Source organism: Amphiprion ocellaris, chromosome 16 (assembly GCF_022539595.1).
Source record: "Amphiprion ocellaris isolate individual 3 ecotype Okinawa chromosome 16, ASM2253959v1, whole genome shotgun sequence".
Taxonomy (NCBI): Eukaryota; Metazoa; Chordata; class Actinopteri; family Pomacentridae; genus Amphiprion; species Amphiprion ocellaris.
In genome coordinates, this window is record NC_072781.1 from 3,418,405 (window position 1) to 3,439,495 (window position 21,091).

The 21,091-nt window shown below is 36.3% G+C and overlaps 3 protein-coding genes across 4 annotated transcripts in view; 1 reads left to right on the plus strand and 2 right to left on the minus strand.

The window, feature by feature from the left end:
* The window catches only part of LOC111563987 (inactive phospholipase D5-like), an 84,086-nt gene extending 81,145 nt beyond the window's left edge, over nt 1-2,941 (minus strand). The window contains exon 1 of one of the 2 annotated variants that reach the window (XM_035944960.2): nt 2,251-2,941. In XM_035944960.2, the coding sequence (XP_035800853.2) occupies nt 2,251-2,421 (171 nt within the window). In that variant the 5' untranslated portion in view covers nt 2,422-2,941. The remainder of the gene's footprint in view (nt 1-2,250) is intronic. The other variant, XM_055018766.1, reaches the window with a different exon arrangement.
* A 7,435-nt stretch (nt 2,942-10,376) lies between these two features.
* LOC111567319 (SLC35A4 upstream open reading frame protein-like) lies at nt 10,377-15,158 on the plus strand. Its single transcript, XM_023268335.3, has 3 exons — nt 10,377-10,437; nt 11,982-12,080; nt 12,236-15,158. Exons 1-3 carry the CDS (start codon nt 10,423-10,425, stop codon nt 12,431-12,433), a joined length of 312 nt encoding a protein of 103 aa, XP_023124103.1. The 5' UTR covers nt 10,377-10,422; the 3' UTR covers nt 12,434-15,158.
* On the minus strand, nt 15,098-20,654 carry cd74b (CD74 molecule, major histocompatibility complex, class II invariant chain b). The gene is made up of 8 exons (XM_035947278.2): nt 20,521-20,654; nt 20,328-20,418; nt 18,571-18,737; nt 17,511-17,581; nt 17,123-17,153; nt 16,717-16,920; nt 15,890-15,931; nt 15,098-15,663 (listed from the first exon to the last, which is right to left on the minus strand). The coding sequence occupies exons 2-7, from the start codon at nt 20,408-20,410 to the stop codon at nt 15,909-15,911; spliced, it is 579 nt and encodes a 192-aa protein (XP_035803171.1). The 5' UTR covers nt 20,411-20,418; nt 20,521-20,654; the 3' UTR covers nt 15,098-15,663; nt 15,890-15,908.
* Between the last annotated feature and the right edge of the window lie 437 nt (nt 20,655-21,091).

Consider the following 21,091-nt stretch of genomic DNA (forward strand, 5'->3'; position numbering starts at 1 on the left):
CACTCCGTATCCAACTTCTTATCTCGCTCTCCACCGACTTACTGCCCATTTATCATTACTGTCAGCAGGGTTTGCCTTTTGGTTAAATGTACTGTATGTCCAGGCTGCATCCATTGAAGAAAATCCAATTTTATAATGATGACTTTTTTCATGACTAGAATGAAAAATCTAATTTGTGATTGCATTGGATGTGACTAGACTCTGACTTAATGGCAACAATTCTAAAAAGCATTTTTGAGAGACACTGTGAAGCTTGTGTTTGCCAGTTATAATTTGTGTTAATAATTACATAGCGTGTGTGTGTGTGTGTGTGCGTGCGTGCGTGCGTGCGTGCGTGCGTGCGTGCGTGCGTGTGTGCTGAAGTGCCTCTGTAAGCTGCTATGTGTGAGTGTAGGTCTGCAGAACGGGGACAGGCTGCTTCATCATCCTAGTTGGTTATGCAGACAGACTTAGAAGCTGTTCTCTGGATGTGGCACTGTTTCCCTTCAGCATCAAATATTCAACACACACCTTTCCCAGTCTCTTCCCCGACGTTAAATCTCTACACCTCGAGGCCCTCGGTAGAATTCTGATACTGTTTACCTGCAAGCTGCGAGGCTCCTGAGGACCTTACAACTCCTCACTAATGGAAAACAAAAGCGACTGTCGAATATGACAAAGACAGAACAGACAGGTGTAGCGTTGCTGTGTGTTTCCTCCACATACACTAAGACATCTCTTACCACATGCAAAATTTATAACCTTATACTGTAACTCAAAGTTTCTCAACACAGTTTGAATGGAACATGACTAATAACTTCACAGTCTACCATTTTTTTCCATGAGCAAACAATATGTCTGCAACCAAAAACTATTTTCTTTATCAGTGTTAATTAACCCTCCTGTTGTCTTCATTTACGGGCACCAAAAAATATTGTTTCCTTGTCTGAAAAAAATCCCAAAATTCAGCAAAAAAATCCCCAAATGTCTGAAAATTTGCAAAACCTTCAGGAAGAAAATTCCAATAACTCTTTAAAAGTTTACCTTAAAGGTTTTATTTTTAAAAAATCCCCCAAATTTGGCAAGAAAATTCTTGTAAATATTTTCGAAAAAAGAGAAAGATCTTCCAAAAAAATCCTAAAAATATCTAAAGTGATTACATATATATCAGTAAAACTTCTAATATTTTCTTTAAGAACATTCACATTAAAATCAAATTTGCAAATTCGAAATTCGCTGGATTTTGGTCGATTTTTTTTGTGTGAATGTTCTTAAAAAAACATTTTTAGCATTCAAAGATTTCCCAAAAATGTTGAAAATGTGGACATCAGAAGTTTTCACTGTGAAAATATATTTTTTTCCCACATTTTCAAACTTTAAAATTAGTCAATTTTGACCCACAGGACGACACGAGGGTTAAGTGAGCAGTTTGCTTTATCCGTAAAATGTCTATGAATGTATTAGAAAAGTGCAATAATCAAAGCTTCAGGTGATACATTCAAATGTCTTATTTTCCTGAAGAAACAACACACAACGAAATATATTCAGCTCACAGTGACATTAAATAGAGATAATCAGCCAATCCTGACAACTGCAATATTAGAACCAGCAAATATTAGATTTTTTTAGCCTGAAAAATGACTGAAAGCACTGATCAAAATAGCTGATTCAATTTCTGTCAGTGAATGAACTGATTACTGTGTTCTACAGGGGTTTTTACAGCATTCTGCATGAGTTTCAGTATACTTCCAGTGTCTCCAATCAGTCCCTATTTTTCGTATTTTTGTACAACTCCAACCTAAGCCAATTATCCAAACTGTGCCATCATCAAAACCCATTTCCAAAACCAGTATTTCAGTGCCAGCACCCTGGTGATATCAGAGCTCAGTGTTATAAAGCTAAACCATTCTTGTACCAACATACTTCTCTCCTATTTAACTGAGCATGTAAACTTTAATATTCTGAAAATCCTACTAAAACAGAAATGAACATGTCCCTGCAGATATGCACAAATGAGCAGTTCAGAACAGATAAATGCTTCACACACAGCATATTTAACTTGTACAGAATGTTTGTGGACCAGTGTTGACTTTTTGTTTCACTATTGCACTACCCCGTATTTCATGGATTAAAACAAATCTGCATCTCTTGAATATTCATACTTAAATATAATGATTCAAGCCACAGAATTTGAGCTCCGTGTCTCTTGTCTCTGCATTTCAGCCTCCTTCCATCTGTTTCTTAAGCTCAGCTCCAATATTGTGAACTTACATGTTCCAGTTTATCTCTCCTGCGAAGCCAGACGCTGGCAGAGTAGTCCTGCTGCTGCACGGCTGTTATTACAGAACTGGCTGGAATCCCGGTGGCTTGGAAGCCAAATCCTAATCCCTGACCCTTCAGGTCGGGGCCACCCACTGTCCCACGGATCCCTCGTAGCTCCATGGCTGGATAGTTTGGTCTGCAATGGTCTCTCAGTCTTGGTAAAATAGTTAATTAGTATGCTGATCTCCAGCTGAAGAAAGCTCGAGTTTTTGGATGCATCAAGCACATTTTGTTTGATTTTAATTAAAAATAACTGACTTATTGAAATGTTAGTATCAAAGGCAGTTTGCTGCAAGCTTTTAGCCCCACTAGGTTTCCTTCTGCCAGGATGTAAAGAAAAAAACACCACAAAGCTTCTTCTACCTCCAATCACTTTCTTAAAAATGCATGACTGGAGTTTGAAGCTTCCTCAAGCTCACCAACAAACAGCTGTCATTGCCATCATAGCCCTGTTCATAAAGTGGGAGGATCCCCTGGCAAATGTCCACAGGCTGTAGGAAATCCTCTTCCAGTGTTTCTCTGGGAAACAGGGCTTCACCTTCTCATGATAATGTAGAGATCTTCAATATGAGCCGTACTGGACTGGGTTTAGCAAAGCACCGACCTGTTAGACTCACCTCTCTCAGCTCAGCAGGGACTTCAGCAACACTGATCAGGATTTCCACCGATTCAGGCTTCCCCAGTGTGGATGTGTGAGGAAAAGGAGGAGAGAGGAGAGGGGAGGGGAGGGGTGGAGAAAGAGGTAGAAAGAGAGAGGGGACAGACAGAGTTGGGGGTGATGCTTATGCAGCGTCATAGAGGAAGGAAAGACCCCCGAATGAAACATAAAAACAGAGTGAGTGGACAAACTCATACCTATATCTCCCCCAAACTCTTTATTTTTCATCCTCACTCTTTTTCTTATTTCCATTCCTCTTTGCAACCACTCAGACCTTTTCCTTTCCACTTCTTGTGGCACTTCCCTCTCACTGTATCACGCTTTTCATCCCATAATATGTCAGATTTCTTCCTTATTCAGTTTTTTGCATGTGTAGTCACACTCCAGCTATTGTGTCGGCTCCTTCCCATCACACCCAGCGACGCTTTTCTGCAAATTCAGTTGTTTCTCTTTCCTGTAAATCATCACACATATGTACCTGTGACTACACACAGATACACACATAGACCCCCCCCCCCCCCACGAACACACACACACACGCTCACACACAGACACACACACCTTGGCACATCACAGCAGAGTGGTGCAGTGAGGCTGCAGTACCTCTCCTCTCTTACCTTGCCTCATCGTGCCAGAGAAGCAACAGAGCTTGAAACCTTTAATTGGCTTAAACTGGCATCTGGGCAAACTCATACATGCTGTACAGACGCACATGCACACACACATTCACATCCTTGAGATTCACCCTCAACATAACTTCATCTATTCTGAAGTCTTTGTCCTAAAATCCAATCATTGGCATTATTCAAACTTACTTTTTGTCCCCATAAGAGAGGCGATTTCTCTCAATATGACTTTGCAAGCAGCTTAATGTCCTCACAACATGAGTAAAACCACTTACACACACACACATGCAGGCACACAAACACATACACACACACACATAGCATCTAAACATTGAAATCATTTGTGGCGAGCAGCCAGTGCACCTTTAAATTACTGAAATGGAAACAATCCACTTTAATTGCATGCCATGACTTCCAGCTACTTCTGTTAAAACGCTCGCAGTCTGCCAGAGAATGACAACACACATACATTCTCTGCTTATTATACGGACAGAATAATTGGGGAGCCAATTTAAAAATATACATATGAAAGAAAAGAAATGCATAATCCTGTGTGGGGATTTCGATTTTGTCTTTGACATATGGAAGAAACTTAAAAGAAATCAGGCTGCTGTCAAAAGCGTATCTGTATTGATCTGAATGGACTTCAGCCTCCAGTCAGAACTAACATTATTATCTGCTGGTGTGGTGGAAAAGTGCAGTTGTACTTTTTCATAAGAAATAGGAAATGAACAATTATTTAGTATTAGATGCACGTGACATTGCACTGAGTAATGCTCGTGACTCTGTGCAGGCGTGACTGTATTAAATATATCAGCGGTCGACTTATTTGGAATGAGAATATGCAGGAGCTGCTCTTCAACTTACTTTGTCGGTGTGCTGCAAAGTCATCTTAATATAAAACTGAATTTGCATTTGCAGTGCATTTTAGTTGTGTTTGTCACTAAATAGAAATTTATAGCTGAGATTACAATACAAAGGATCACAGGATCTTAGTAGATGATGCATCACTCTGTAAAAAAATAGATATGTTCCTATTTATTTAACATATTTTGTGCTGTAGTTTTGAAATGTGAAAATATCAATTAGATTGAGAGACTGACCATTAATTTATGTCTAGTGTAACTAAAAATTCCTGTTTTTTTACAGATTTTATTTTTCAAAAAAAGACTGTCAAACTGTCTTTGCAAAGATCTTTGGATTTTGCAAATATTTCCCTTTTATGTAATACATGAAACTGTTGAATTAATTTCTAAATTGAGACACAAGTGGTGACAATTAACAGAATAAAGTATTGGTTCTTCAATTTCACATCAATTTGTTAAATAAGATATTTTGTATAATTACAGAAGTTATCTCTACAAAAATGATGAATGAATGTGTTGTTTTCACTAGTAAGCATTGGCAATCTGTCAAAATTCAAATAATTTTTAGAATTATCTATCTATCTATCTATCTATCTATCTATCTATCTATCTATCTATCTATCTATCTATCTATCTATCTATCTATCTATCTATCTATCTATCTATCTATCTATCTATCTATCTATGTATCTATCTATCTATCTATCTATCTATCTATCAGCTATCTATCTATCTATCTATCTATCTATCTATCTATCAGCTATCTATCTATCTATCTATCTATCTATCTATCTATCTATCTATCTATCTATCTATCTATCTATCTATCTATCTATCTATCTATGTATCTATCTATCTATCTATCTATCTATCAGCTATCTATCTATCTATCTATCTATCTATCTATCTATCTATCTATCTATCAGCTATCTATCTATCTATCTATCTATCTATCTATCTATCTGTCTATCTGTCTATCTGTCTATCTGTCTATCTGTCTATCTATCTATCTATCTATCTATCTATCTATCTATCTATCTATCTATCTATCTATCTGTCTGTCTGTCTATCTGTCTATCTGTCTATCTGTCTATCTGTCTATCTATCTATCTATCTATCTATCTATCTATCTATCTATCTATCTATCTATCTATCTATCTATCTGTCTATCTGTCTATCTGTCTGTCTGTCTGTCTGTCTATCTGTCTATCTGTCTATCTATCTATCTATCTATCTATCTATCTATCTATCTATCTATCTATCTATCTATCTATCTATCTATCTATCTATCTATATTTTGAATTATTTCATAATTTCAATAGTTTTTGTCATTGTTTTCATTGAAAAGCCAAGAAAAAAAATCATAACTAGGGCTAGAACATATGTTTTCACTAACTGTACAGTAACTTTTGGGTGTCTAGTTTCTTAAATATTACTGATTTTATATTTTTGTACATTTTTTTCCCCCAATAGCACAGGGAGCATGAAGTGCCCATAAAAATGATCATGGTTGACAGACAGTCTAAACAATATTGGAGTGTATTTAATCACTAGCCTTGCAGTCAGTAGAATTTGACCTTCTCTTTTCTTATCTTAAAGGTCTAAACAAACCTTTCTGACCACATGTGGAAAGTGAATATTCCCTAGCCTTCCTCGTTTGTCTGTTCAATGAGACAAATAATCCATATTCCAATTAACGTAGAGTTCGGTCTCGCTAATTTTTGGTGGCACCGTATTCCATCAACAGTGCTGAGTCATGCATCTCAAACAAACCGGCCCTTTTACAGTCCGGCTCCCTCTTTTTCACTTGTGCTGCTTTCCAGTCACATCTCCTTGTGGCGGCAGAGCGTACTGTATCAGTGACCATCAGAGGAGACGCCGGCTGAATACTGAATGCTGAGGTTAATGAGGTAACTTAACTGAACACGGGCCAGCTCTGCCTACAGAAAACACTGCACCTCGCTAAAAGGCTTTCAGATTTACAACACAGAGAAACGCATCATCTGCTACAAAGGTATCTCATAGATGAAACACTCTGATTTCATTAAGGTGGATCAAAGGTGGACTCCAGGTGCAACCACAAAGAAGAAACACAATAAATCACACCAAAGCACTCTTTCTTGTTATGTCCATCCTTAGTATAGTGCAGTGCAGAACAATGCAAAGTACTACAATGTACATAGAGGGGTATTCTTATCTATATTAACACAACATTCAACACAGTGCAGTGAAACACAGCAGAGCAGAACACAACACAGAGTTTCAGCCACGGCACTTCTAAAGCAGGGAGCCGGTTATGAAGCTATAACTCAGTGTTTTTGACACAAGGGGCAGTAGAGGGTAATTTATTTATGCACCCTGCGATAAAACAACCAGGATATAAATTGTTTCTCTTTATTTCTTACAGCTTGCTTCCTTTGTTCCAAGAAATAAGTACGTTTATTGCCAAATTCGAGCTGGATAACAGTTTTATCATGGCTGACAAATGGAACTGTTGCAAATGTAGTGGAAAGAGTGCAGAAGTGAACTAGATATCAGATATTCTGATGATTAACGAATGTGCAGCTCCATCAGCATGCCAGTTGAATATTTGTAGTAGTTGCAGTGTGTCTGACTATGAACGTTTGTGCGCTATTAGACATTTCAATTTAGCTAAATTTAGAAGTTAAAGTTCAAAAGCTGCCTTGAAAATGTGAGTGAACTCAGCCTAAAAATAACCTTTAATTTGATTGAAGAAGTAAGGCTATGAAAATAATCTTCATTTAACTCAAAAAGTTATGGAAGCTGTTTAACTCATTTGTTGTTTATCTGCTGAATTAAAGCAACTCACTATGTTCTATCCTCCATCCAAGATAACTAACTTTATCATATTAAACACTATTTCAACTCAAAATGATCTACTTAGATTTATTTATTACTTTGGTTCCTTGCTTATCACTGAAACTCAAAAATTTCTTATTAAAACTACCTCCTTCTTCCATTTTCAGCAAATTATCAGTCAAATGTGTTTTTCTGCTTTACTGCTACTGAAGGAAATGATAATTAAAGGCTAGGAGATGTGCAGGGCACTGACTCTAAATTCAATTTTGAATTATTTCTTAACTGCAAAACAGACAACTGCCTTTATGTCCTGGAGCTCAAGTGCAGAGTGTTCTTTCCCCACACTTTGAATTATAATTGCTATATCTGCAAAAGGAAAAAAACCTTTGCAATGTCTGTTGGGAGTAATAACAAAACCTGCTTTCAATATGTAAGAGAAATAATTCAGCTAGGCTTGTTGAATAATAGATGAAGTTTTAGTCACAAAGCTATTTATTGTTGTGTTTTTCTCTGAACATAAACCAGTTCATGATTATTTCACAGCGTATTTCAAACATCCTGCAACTCAAACTGACGAGCCGAAAGCAGATCAATCGTCTGCTCCTGATGTTTACGGCACATGAATGCACATTTCTGTAAAGCGCATCACTGTAATGATTGCACCGTGGGCTTCCGGGACCTTTCCTTTACAGAGGCATCCAAAGATTAGTCAGCCAAATATGCCTCAGCCAAAATCAATACCCCCCCGAACCATCAACAGCATGAAAGTTCAGAGACCCCTTACCTCCATCGCTGCTTCCAGCTCTCACACCTGCAGTCCAGAGGAGTGTGTGACCAGCATTTCATCTCCTGCAAAAAGTACGCACACGGTTTTATTCCAGGCTTGAACGTACCATTAAATACTGTATCAGGTTGGTTCTGAGATAACCCTGAATAAGGAAAGGTTAATGGAGTCTCTGTCCTGCCAAGAGTGAGGATTAAGTACTTCCAAGGGCCTTTACAGAAACAGAAGAAACCACAAAGTAGAGTCCAAAAAGTAATCCTTAATGTTGTGTTGCAGGATTAATCCTTTTAAATCAATCCAAATCAGACACTTTAACATATTGTTTGCTCTTGCAGTTCAAGTCTTTCTGTCTCCTTGTATCTCTCTATCAGGTGGGAATAAGTCATGTTCTCTGTTAAGTCTTTAGTACTTTCTCCCTCCATCTTTCTCAATCTCGCTCTTGCCTCCCGTGTGAGTCTCACTTTCACAGTCTCTGCAAATCACAGTTGTGACCAATCATCCAGTCTCTCAGTACTAGTGAGCAGAAAAGCAACTCGCACTGTGTTTAGAAATAAAATGCAGTCCATGTGAACTTAGATTGTGTTATTTGTTAGACAAATAAGACAAGACAAACATTACTGATCCTCAGGGAAGTATGCATCTTACAGCAGCTAGATACAAATGAGGCATGGGGTAATTGCTTTCTTAGGATATACAAGTATTATCTCTTGCTAAACGAATAATCTTTACACCTGTGCAGTCCCTTATGAGGCAATAATAGTGATAATAAACCTCTACTTTAGTACAGAAACAGTTATAACATGCATGATGTATTAAAAACCAGTGCTGTCCACTGATTAAACACAGTCTTTATGCCCTCTGAAGAGGTTAAAACACAGGCATTCACAAAGTGTGTGATACATGACAGGTTGTTTCTTCATGTAAAACAGATTTTGGGTTGAAAATTCAATTAAGCTGCTTTATTTTACAGGCTCAGTGGAGGTGGGTAATTTTTGACCCTGAGGATCTAAAGATAACACAAGGGTTAAAGATTTTTTAACTGAAAAACTAATGTTATCAGTGACCCTAGAATTTAAACATGCTTTACTGAATAACCTATGTATGCACAGAAAAAAAAAAAAAATGAGATGGTCAGGCGTAAATAGTGCTTTCTATTTTGTGAATTGAGGTGGTATGACCCGTGGGAGATGCAAGACAAGAAATACAAAAGTACAATAATATAAGAATTTTATAAGATAATAAAGACTATATACACCTTTTACATGTACAGATGTGGCATGGTGATGCATAATACACTCAGCTTGTGTAGAATTCTACATTTATGCAGATTATTAGTGCTACATTCTGTTATTGCAGTCAAAAGACCAGTGTTAAAAACTTGTTATTGCATATGAAGAGCTGTAAGAGAACAGTGCTATATTTTGTTGTTTATCTGAAGAGCGATAAAGAGAAAAAAAACAGTGTTAAATTGTGTTGGTGAAGCAAAACCTGTTCTGCAATGTTTTTACACCTGAAGAGCTATAGGGAGAAAATGCAGTGTTATGTGAATTTTGTTGCACTTGAAGGCTTGCAAACAGAAAACTGTGTTAAAGAGATGCTGGAAAAACTATAAGGTGTAAAGAAACAGTGTCAAGAGATGTTAATTGACTCCTACTCTTTATTCATTCCAGTCTTTATTCCTCCTTTAAGCTGTGATTTTTTTGATTTATGAGCATCTCGCTGCTTCTGTCGCTCTAATTATTTACTCCAGTTCTCACTACCTCTTTTTGTTTTGCTCTCTTTGTCTCATCCTGTGTGCTGAGCTGCACAGAGTGAGTTAATTAAACTCCTGTCAGCTTCCTTGCAGTTATCTAGGAGTGAGAGTATGGAGATTTGCAAACGACACTGTGATTTAAAGTTTAAAAGGAAATGCCACTAAAGGATAATATTTTCATGCAGCATATGGCTCATGATCATGCAGCCCAGCGTGTCTGAAAATATATTATATTTTATAATTTAAACTGTGCTGCAGATCTACTTGGCAGAAACTAAATTGGAACTTGGAACTATGGAGGCTTCAACATGACAGGAAATGTAAGAAAAAGAGACTGTTAGAGTAATGGGGCCATTGTGAGAATGTGAGCTGTCTGCTGGTTAAATGTGCAATTACCACAATCCTGAAACAGTACTCATAAATACAGTGTAAGATTTCGTACTGTGAGCAAAAAAAAGTCATATGATTTTGCGGTATCTTCATTTTTTTCTCACCTTATTGTGAAGAAAATCCACCAAAAACAGGGTCTGTGAGTGAACAGTGGAGGGCAGTAAGCTTCATTTCCTGCCAAAACACCAGAGGAAGAAGAAGACAGACATCAACAGAGTGAAACTATGGCGAATGACAAGGTCGGTGTTAAACTTTCTGTAACTTTACTTTGTTGATGAACGTTGGTTTAAACTGAAAAAAATCACTCAACAGTCTCTTAACGTTAGCGTTAGCTCGTAACGTTAGCTCATGACGTAAAACAACAGGCACGCGCTCCCAAAGTTGCATTCTAGGGCTAGTTAGCTTCACTGTTAGCTATTAGGCTAATTAGCTTAACCACATCAATGCAATTAACAGCAGATTTATTTGTGGTGTTTAAGAGAAATTCAGTGTGCTGCAGATATAAAAAGCTGTTAAAATAACCGAAAGAAGAAACTGATTGTTGGTGCCAGCGAACGCTAACAGTATCAAGCTAACCTCGTAAGAACTTTGTAGAGTTTGTCTGCTAATCTCACCCATAATTGCTTACTTCAAAGCTAAAATAACCAGTTTACAGGAGATAAAAATATAACCTATAGGGTTTAATTAAATTGGTCCATCTCAAGTTGTAAAATGACACTGTAGTCTTCTTAAAATCACGTGTGAAGGTACAGAGTTAGCCTCTTTAGCTGTTAAAGAAAAGACATTGCAGTCAACTAACATATCATGTCAGAAAAACTGCATTAATGCTGAGGTGAGGGTAGATTTTTAGTGAACAGCCAGTCTATGTTAAAGCATTAAAATGTCGTGCATCATGCTTAATTGTTTTATAGTTTGTTAATCATCTACATCTAGAATATTAATCATGAAATGGACAGTTTTATTAAATCTTACTGGCTGCTCTTAAATGGAGCATGTTGTTGTTTTGCTGGATAGCTAGCACTGGTGGAAAAAATACTCAGATGTCCTATTTAAGTTAAAGTAACAATACTACATAATCCAGAATTACTGTCACATTTCATAGTCCTGCATGCATTCCTTTACTTTAACAAAAGTACCAAATAGTTGGCATTGATTCAAAATAAGCTTAGAGTTTCAAAAGTAAAAGTACTCATGCTGAATGGTCCATGTCAGAATACTGTTTATTGCTGGACTTTATTGACTCTGTTTACTGCTGATTTGTTTTATCATGGTGACATAATAAAGTGTCACTGCAGGACTTTTCAACAGTAATACATCATAGTTTATTTGTTGATTATGTTTTCTGTTATTAACCCAGGTATGCAAAGTAATGAAATTAATGGAAAAAAAAAATCTAGTGGAATGATGACAATATTGTTTTTAAGTACAGTACTTAAGTTAATGTACTCAGTTACATCACACTACAGGAATCTAGAGTGGATTTAAGCCTACAAGCATCTTGCTAAATAAAGGAAAATTGTTAGCAACCATTCTTATTGTAGGACTTAGTTGTAAAAAGGTCTGTAAATATTTAAAAATATATATCTTCATCAAGTTAACAGTGTTGTAACTCAAAATAACTACAAGTGCACAGTTTTCATGTATATTTTATGGATTTGTTCATCATTATTGCCACAATACAACAAGTTACAGTGTCTTACGATTTCTAGTTGCACTGTATGTTTTAAGAAACTTTGATCATCTTCACTAACCTGTTTGTCTCTGTGTTTGTGTTTGTCTGTAGAACCCTCTTGGCCAACTCAAGGACCTGGTTGAGTTGAAAGACCAGCTGGAGGACATTCAGAGACGGGTTGAAGATGAGATTCAGGCTGGAGTACCTCCAGTAAGGCTCATGCATGCATTCATTTCTACATACTCGCTATATTTTCATTACAGGCCAATCAGTTGTAAAAACATGTGAAAGTATGTTAGTATGCAGATGCATATACACTGGACTGACTATGAAGTACAAACTCTGGTCTCTCCTCTCCTTTCTAGGGAGGCAGTCTGCTGGCTTCTCCTTTCTTGAAGGGTTTTCTAGCCGGGTACGTCGTGGCGAGGCTACGCTCTTCGGCTCTGATGGGTGTTGTCGTAGGAACGTGTACGGGAATATATGCGGCACAAAACTATGCTGTCCCCAACATTGAAAACACCGTCAAAGACTACATACGCAACCTGAAAGGAGGAAGCAAGTAAGAGAAAAAAAGGAGGAAAATTCAGAAGTTAAGAGAGGAGCAAGGCGGAAGACGTACATCTACAAAACAAGGGTGCAAGTACAGCTGCATACAGGAACAGATATGTATTTCAAAAGCTAAGAAATTTTCAGAGGTTTATAATTTCATCAAAGTAGGGAAACTCTTAAATAGCAAGCTAAGGTATACTTACAGTGATTTACCTCTTTTCATCTCCAGGTTTTGATCAAACCCCTTAAAACTCATATTTGCATATCAGAGTACATATTTAGAAGTTTTGTTTAAATGAAAATAATCCCTTCATGCCTTAGAAAAGCATAAATGTGCAGATCTATGAAGTCCCTTCCTCCTGTCTGTCCCTACAATCCCTACCATTTGCTGCAACTTGAGCACTCCAGCTCACCTACAGCTCTAATCAAATACTGTAAAACTATTCTATGCTGCACAATAGCAAATTCCATTGGAGTAATTCAACCTTACATGTTAGAACTGGACACCAAACAAAGAAAAATGATACAAAAAGCCCAACCCAGTTAATGGGATTGGCTTTTTAGGTTTGTTATTAAGGCTGTCATCACTACACTGCAGTCACAGGGTGGAAATTCTCAGCTGCAGTGTGGACAGGTTATTTTGCTCAAAATATGTCTCAATGCATACAAAAGAACACCATATGTTAATGTTAACAGGGTGAAAAAAGGGTGATTTTCAGTGAAGGGGGTCTTTAATTCAGTTCGGCTGTGTATGTATGCAGAAAGGTCCACTAAAATGCACTTTCTAACATGTATGTGGAAAGATTTGCAATTTAGTCAACCACAGAAAAAAAACACTTTCTTTTTTATGTGGTTAATGATTAAAATTTACTACCAAGATTATAAATAATAGCTGCTGTAACTGATTTCTGCACCCAACCTTGTCCAGCCTGAAATTACAATATATGCTTTCCAAAACTGTATTTATGAGACCAGTCAATATATGTGTGACAGCTGTGGTGGCATTTTTACTTCCTCACTAAAGAGAAACACATCACGTCATTTTTGTGACATTCAGAAAGACAAACTTGTTCAGTTACAACAATAATGTAAGTCTCAGAAATGTGTTTTGTCGTCCTCTTTCTATCTTCTGCCCTCTAGTGTTCAAAAATCAATTATAGCAGTCTTGACTAATTTGCCCTTTTTTGCTCAGGGGGTAAAAATTACCTCACCTCACATCTCACGGTGCGTCTTTGTGTAAAACTTGTCAAAACCCGTCCTGGTTCTTGTTAGTTTTCACATTGTTTGCAGGTGTTACAACAAAGTCTGTGGTGTGAAGTGATGTGTTTCTGCAGGTGTAGAAACCCTCCTCTTCCCTTCAGACTACACCCCTGATCTCTGTAGACTTTTCAGATACTTCCCGTCATTTTTATAGTTGTGTATGCGTATAAATGACTCCAAGAATTACACACTCCATGCAAAAATACAGTATACCCATAATTGTATTTTTTTAAAAAAATATATATTCCACCTTATACTGATGAACAGAGTAATTAAGGCTCCAGTCTGTAAGAGCTTGGGAACATCAAAAGCAAATAACACGTATGCCAAAGCAAAAATCTGTTTAAAGATGTAGTTTTGGGAGTTTTAACAAAACAGGGAAATGTGTGTTAAAGGTGTTTAATGTAAAATGTATATTAAGAGTGCCTACTCTGGTGTGGACTTGATATTATCATCTCATGCCATGTGTGCAATAGCCTTTTTCTGATGAGATCTGGCTGCCTATTTCATATGCTGGAAACTAGCTGATCTTTTGCACTTGTGTGATTTTTAAGGAGTTGAAGCTGTTACTTTCAATCTCATTTGACATGACTTATCCAAACTTGTCAAAGAAAGCGAGAAATGTTTGATTTATTGTATCATGTGATGAGCTGTACGTACTTTGGGTATTTTTTTTGACATAAATTGGATGATTAATATGTCCATAAACAATGCTGCTGCTGCAGGACTCATCAGAAACGTAATGCAAAGAAAAATACAAAAATAATAGTAGCATACCTGATAATCAATCAAACATGATTTAGAGATAGTATTTTCATTTTGCAGGGTAGATATTTCATTACATGCACATATTTTGACCACTTGTGATTAACGAAAGCTCTACTTTTCACAAGTCTTTTGTTTAAATCTGCAATTTTTCAGAAATACATTTGTAAACACTACAATATAGAGTGACTTGAGAATAAAAACTTGTTTCTTATCAAAGAAAAAAATAGTAAAATTGCACTAAAATGTTTTCTTTGCTCTGCTGTCACTGTGTTGTTGCCATTGAACTTCAGACCCAGTTGGGCCTTTAAGAGATATTAAGACATATAAGCCATAAAGGAGGAACATACTGATTTTTTTTGAGATTGTGCTCATATTTTCAAAGTTTTTGTGTTGACTGGAAGGTGTGTCAGAAACATAAGTATGTTTCGTGACTGGAACCCAGAAACAACTTGTGCCTATTGACAACCATTGATGCATGCTCTCAATCGATTGATTTCCTGTCGATTATCATGTTTTGTTTTAAGTAATAACCTTTCTGGAATATAGATTAAGACGAGTCGGCTGACGGTGCTTTATATCAGTGGCTGGTTTCATTTACATGAGATATGAAATTCCACTGTGATACTATCAGAAAAGAAATCCACCAAAACTGTCTTTATGTGGTTTATTTGAGTTGTTGGAATAAATTGCACAATGCTGATCATAAATGTAGCAGTTATCCATGTCTACAAATGTGTGTCCGTGCTTTTAATAACAGTTTCATCCTTTTACGTTTAGCCAAACATCATCTAAAAGAAATTTACTTAATGCCAAGGAGAAGCGGACAGAGTTGTTTTTTAATCCACTCCTTAAACTACATCAATGAATAATGTGAAAGTGTATTCTTCTCAGTCAAATTGACATGGGGCAAAATTTGACTAAAACTATACTTAAATCTGCGAGAAACAGAAAAATACAACCCTTAACCTTTAATATCTATTTAATAATCAGTTGAAAGGCTTTGCTGTCTATATAATATTAACTATAGAGGAGCTCCAACAAACTAGTTCAAGTGATAGCAAGCAAATAAATGATTGGAATTTGGTAAATCTTTAGCAACATAATAAACCCTATTAACTTATTAAGTACTGGAGATAGGATGATTATATGATGGCAAAGTTGTAACAGGAGAGGAGTTGAACTGAGGTTGGTTTCCAGAACAATCGGCTTCAGTTCCCTAAAAGACAGAAAACACGATTAAAGAATCCACTTGATTCATGGTTTTACCAGCACAATATACACAAGATCCCTTTCCAAAAGTATTTAAAATTCACTGTTTGAAATGCACTTCCAATTGGATGCTATTATTAAATAAATGTGCTCTTGAAGAAATGAAAACTGAAGCAGGCATTAAACATGTATGGCTTCATAGTGATGCAGAGGAACACTATAAATTTACTCACCACACTTTTAGTCAGTGGCTTATTTGCTCTCGCCCTCAAGTTCTGCAAAGATCAACATTTCATCATCAGTGACACCAAAGCTCAAATCAGGTTTAAAAAATAATATCTTAATAATAGCTATGTTGTAAATCTGCACGTGAATCCAGATCTGTATCCACCAACATAAAGTGACAAACAAATCATCCAAAATCTTTTAAAATATCTGCAACAAAAGTAAATTCTTCTTCAATGCCTTTAAAAAAAACAACATTTTTTTTAAGCATTTGACATTGTACAGTGCATTTTTAAATTTAGTATTTTTTTATTCATAGTATATTTTACACCTTATTGTGCATTTTGTAACTTAGTATATTTTTACATTATTTCATTTTATATTTTTCTTTTATTTTTTGTGGTTGTTCCTGTAGCAAACAGAAGGAGTAAAGGGATCACCACCATAATTTAGTACACTTTTTTAATTCATATTATAGTTTACACTTCATTGTGTATTTTGTGTCTTTGTATATTTTTTTACTATTAGATTTCTGTTAAATTTTACATTTTTCTATTGTGGTGATGGTCCCTTTACTCTTTCTGCTTGCTACTGTAACATCAGGATTTCCCCCTGGGAATCAATAATGTATTTCTATTTCTGTAAATTTCTATACGTAACTGACTTCATGAATTCATGCAGTATGAAAAGCAAAAGTGTTCTAGAAAGAGAATATTTACACTCGGTCTCATGAAACCTGCCTCAAATGCAAGCTTTGGTTAGAAAATGCTGGTTCCAAACAACACACAGAGCTAACATGAGCCCTCTCAATCCCTGACCAGTTATCTTGTCTCACCAATGAAGTCGGAGGCAACTTTCGCGGCCTTCTGGGCACATGTGACCTGTTGCCCGCTGACTGGGTCCACACACCAGCACTGGCCCATGAAGCACTGCTGGGTCTTGTAGAGGCCTCCCATGTCACAAGCAGGGCGGAAACCTGGAACCTGCACAGGCTTCAAACCACGAGCCTCCAGCTGGCAATCGGTGGCATGAGACGGGTCTGAAAGAGGTAAAAATAATAATACATTTATTTATAAAGTGGTTTCAGTCACAGTGCTGTACATAGAGATAAAAACAATAAAAAAGACATCAATAAAACAAACAATTTAAGATTCATATGTAACAGTAAACAAGTGGGTCTTCAGCTTAGTTATAAATACAACAATGGAAGATGCCGGACAGTAAATATGTACAGAACATACCAACTTTTGCTGGGCCGTCAGTGCCAGACTCCTGCAATACAAACAGAACAGAAAACATGGAAGCCAGTTAATTTCACCAAAACATGATATAATAAAATCCAAATGAGATACCAGCACCTCTGCTGTAACTATAAATTGACTAATGAAACAGCTGTAATAATGATATTTTATTAGAATCTGTATATTTCCTGGATGACAATTAATAAAAATCGCAGTAGAGATCCATCAGCGAGCAACAAATAGTCTCTTTTCAAGGTCCTGCGTTGTTCAATGAATTGAGGTCATTCATGAGGCTTGTTTTTTATGTGTCAATAAAAAAATAACCTCTTTATTTTGAATTTGAAACTGATAAAGTCAGTATCAAGTCCAATGCTGGACTTTTTTTTACCTCCTCTGCAGTGTCGTCCATCAGCTCAGTCAGGGTGTTCATGGGCATGTGCATCCGCAGGGGCACAGAAACTTCAGACAGAAAGAGAAATATTGCATTTTTGAGAGTTAAAACAAAAATTATAGGTATACATCAACAGGAATCCAGCGTAGATAAAAGGAAAGTTGGGTGCAGTTTTAAGCCAAAGAAGACTGCTAGAACACTGTCTACATTAACCCTCGTGTCGTCTTGCGGGTCAAAACTGACCCGGTTTAAAGTTTGAAAATGTGGGGAAAAAAATAAAAAATTCACAGTGAAACTTCTGATGTCCACATTTTCAACATTTTTAGGAAATCTTTCAACATTTTTTGGTGGAAAAAAGAAATGTTAAAAATGTTTGTTAAGAACTTTCGCAAAAAAATCAACCAAAATCCAGCAAATTCCGCTGGATTTCGGTTGATTTTTATGTGAATGTTCTTAAAAAAAATATTAGAAGTTTTACTGATATATATGTAATCACTTTAGATATTTTTAGGATTTTTTTTGGAATATATTACTCATTTTTTGAAAATATTTACAAGAATTTTCTTGCCTAATTTGGGGGATTTAAAAAAAAAAAACTTCTTAGGGAAACTTTTAAGGAATTATTGGAATTTTCTTCCTGAAGGTTTTGCAAATTTTCTGAAATTTGGGGAATTTTTTTGCTGAATTTTTGGACTTTTTTCAGACAAGGAAACAATATTTTTGGTGCCTGTAAATGAGGACAACAGGAAGGTTAAGGAGATGCATGAACTTAAATTAATAATAAAGAACAATTAAAAAAAAAAAAAAAATCCCGGGCTTCAGAAAACATGAGGAAGAAATGTCATCATTTGGTTTGATCATTTGGCATGTTATCAGTTTATCAAAAATCTGAGTAACGTCACAAGTTTCAGGGACTTTCCTGACATTTTCTCTTCTTTATTTTCTTATTTAGCTGCTCAGTATGAAGTCATTGTTCATGTGCAGTGTAAACGTTCTGCTAAATGCCACCGGTGTCAGTTACATCCCTCCTACAGTGACCTGAGTTTGGCCTCCTCACCAGATCTTCCCTTGGTCATCTCCGACTTCAGCTGGGTGCCTTGCTCCTCCAGGGATTTGATGTCGTTCCTCTGGCTGAGGAGGAAGTAGGCGGTCATAGCCTGGCCCACAATCAGCACACAGGCCAGCAGGGTTATTCCTGCCACCTTATAGGCCCGGCTGGAGCGGCTAAAAACAAAAGGAGGAAATTTCCTCATTAGTGACTGTCAGATTGAAACATTGATCTCTAATAAATGTGTGTGTATGTGTATGTATGCAGGTGTGTATATGTATCTCTATATATTTATGTGTGTATACACCACCGTTTGGGGTCACTTAGAAATGTCTTTATATTTGAAAGAAAAGCAGTTCTTTTTTCAACCAAGATAACATTAAATTAATCATAAATCCAGTGTAGTCATTGTTAATGTGGTAAATGACTATTGTAGCTGGAAACAGCTGATTTTTAATGGAATATCTCCATAGAGGTACAGAGGAACATTTCCAGCAACCATCACTCCTGTGTTCTAATGCTACATTGTGTTAGCTAATGGTGTTGAAAGGCTCATTGATGATTAGAAAACCCTTGTGCAATTAAGGCCGGTGACCCCAGATTTTTCAGGGGAATTCTATGAAACAGGAACTATAGTATGTGTTGTATGTATCACTAAGACGCAATGACATCAGCTGTTGCCAAGCAGACACCTGAGGGAAAGTTTGGGAATTTTTTGTGTTTCCCTTTTCTTAATGCCTGGCTTTGGGCATTCCCATGGATTTATATAATGTGTCCTCTCTGAGACTCACTTTTTAACTTACATACCTGAAATATCCATTACAGAAACCACTGATAATAAACCTATTGAATAGTATCATATCTACTCATAAAATACAGTAAAATCCACTGACATCCATAGACTTTCAGTTGAATTAAAGCCCTTTTAAAGGACCATTATGTGTTTTTACAAATTGTATCTCCTCAACTGCAACTCTATGTGTACTTTTCATAATTCTGCAAGTCTGTAGTTGGTTTTCCATAAAGTTATTGGTTTCCATTCTTTATTGTAATGTACCGGTATGAAAAATGATCAGCAGGCTGAAAATCCATCACATTTGGAATGATAACATTATTGTTGTGTGCTAAATACTGACTGATTTGACATTTCTATACTACTTGTTGATAAGATTATATGGAAATAAACTGAAGTTGGAAAATACCCATTCAAAAAAATCTGAGAAGATTTACTAAATATCAACCTTTTTAATTACATAATTTATGGAAAATGGGTTATAATGTTAAAAAAAATGTCTGTTGTGACTTGGGCTACTCGTTCAAACTTTAGTTAATTTAATATCAAGGCAATATTAAGATATACATCTGTGAAATAAGAATATAAACTCACTTTCCTGTTCTCTGACACAAAGACGTGTTTTTTTTTTATTTACATTGATCTAATTCCCTAATTCCTGTACTGACCCAAACTTTTAAAAAAAGTTTTAAAACAGTCACATTTAACACAATGTTACTCTACGCAGATATAAGTCGCCATAACAAGGATCATACCAATAAAAAAAAACTAAAGAAAAACACACCAGAACTGTATTTTCTATACTTCTGCTGTCATTTTTAACAGTAAACACCACACACATCAGGGAAGTCCCTAAAACTCATATGACTAGAAATAGTTTGAACATTTTACATGACTGCTTTTTCATCTTCACCAAACATCTGGTGTTTTTATGCAACAAAAACACAAAAGTAAGTACATTTATCATCCTCACCCCTGTTCTGGTGCTCCTACACTGACAGCTGTTTGGCTGGAGGCCCCAATAAGAGGCTGAGTTTGGGTCTCTGGGTCTGACATCTTTACACCTGAAAACACACATAAAACAATCACAAACTTTTTTCAGCAGAGGGAATATTAACATGATGACAGAAAACACACACACCAACACAATAAAACAGACACAGTACCTTCTCTCAGGTCCACTTCCGCACAGTAGAACAATAATAGAGGCTGAATTCAGAAAGGTTTTACTTTTATGTCTGATGTGAAGAAGAAGGAACTGAAAGCAGGTTACAGGGAAAACCCCCACTCGCAATCTAGACAACTAGCTTCTGCTCTGGCAGTAATTTTGTCAAACTGGATTTCTGATTGGTTGCTCATCATGACTCATCATCCGTTACTAGGTAAAGCACATAGAAATGTTTAGTAATCACCAAACAGCTAGTGAGGAATGAAATAATTTTTAGCCAATAATGATATGATACTGACTATGATTTGCAAACAAATACTGAATAAATGTACAGCTGATAATGCATTTAATATATCACATTGCTATTAATATGGGCTGTGTGGAGAACATTGACTGGTTTAAACTATTTTATGTCTTGTTAATGTTGCACATTTGAGATCTTATGTTTGTTTGACTTTCTCTCATTATTTGTCTCATTAAACTTTTGTTTTTATTGATAAGTGCTTTGTAGCTTTGCTATGAAAAAGTACAAATGCAGCACAATACTTATTCATATTGGTGTTTTTCTT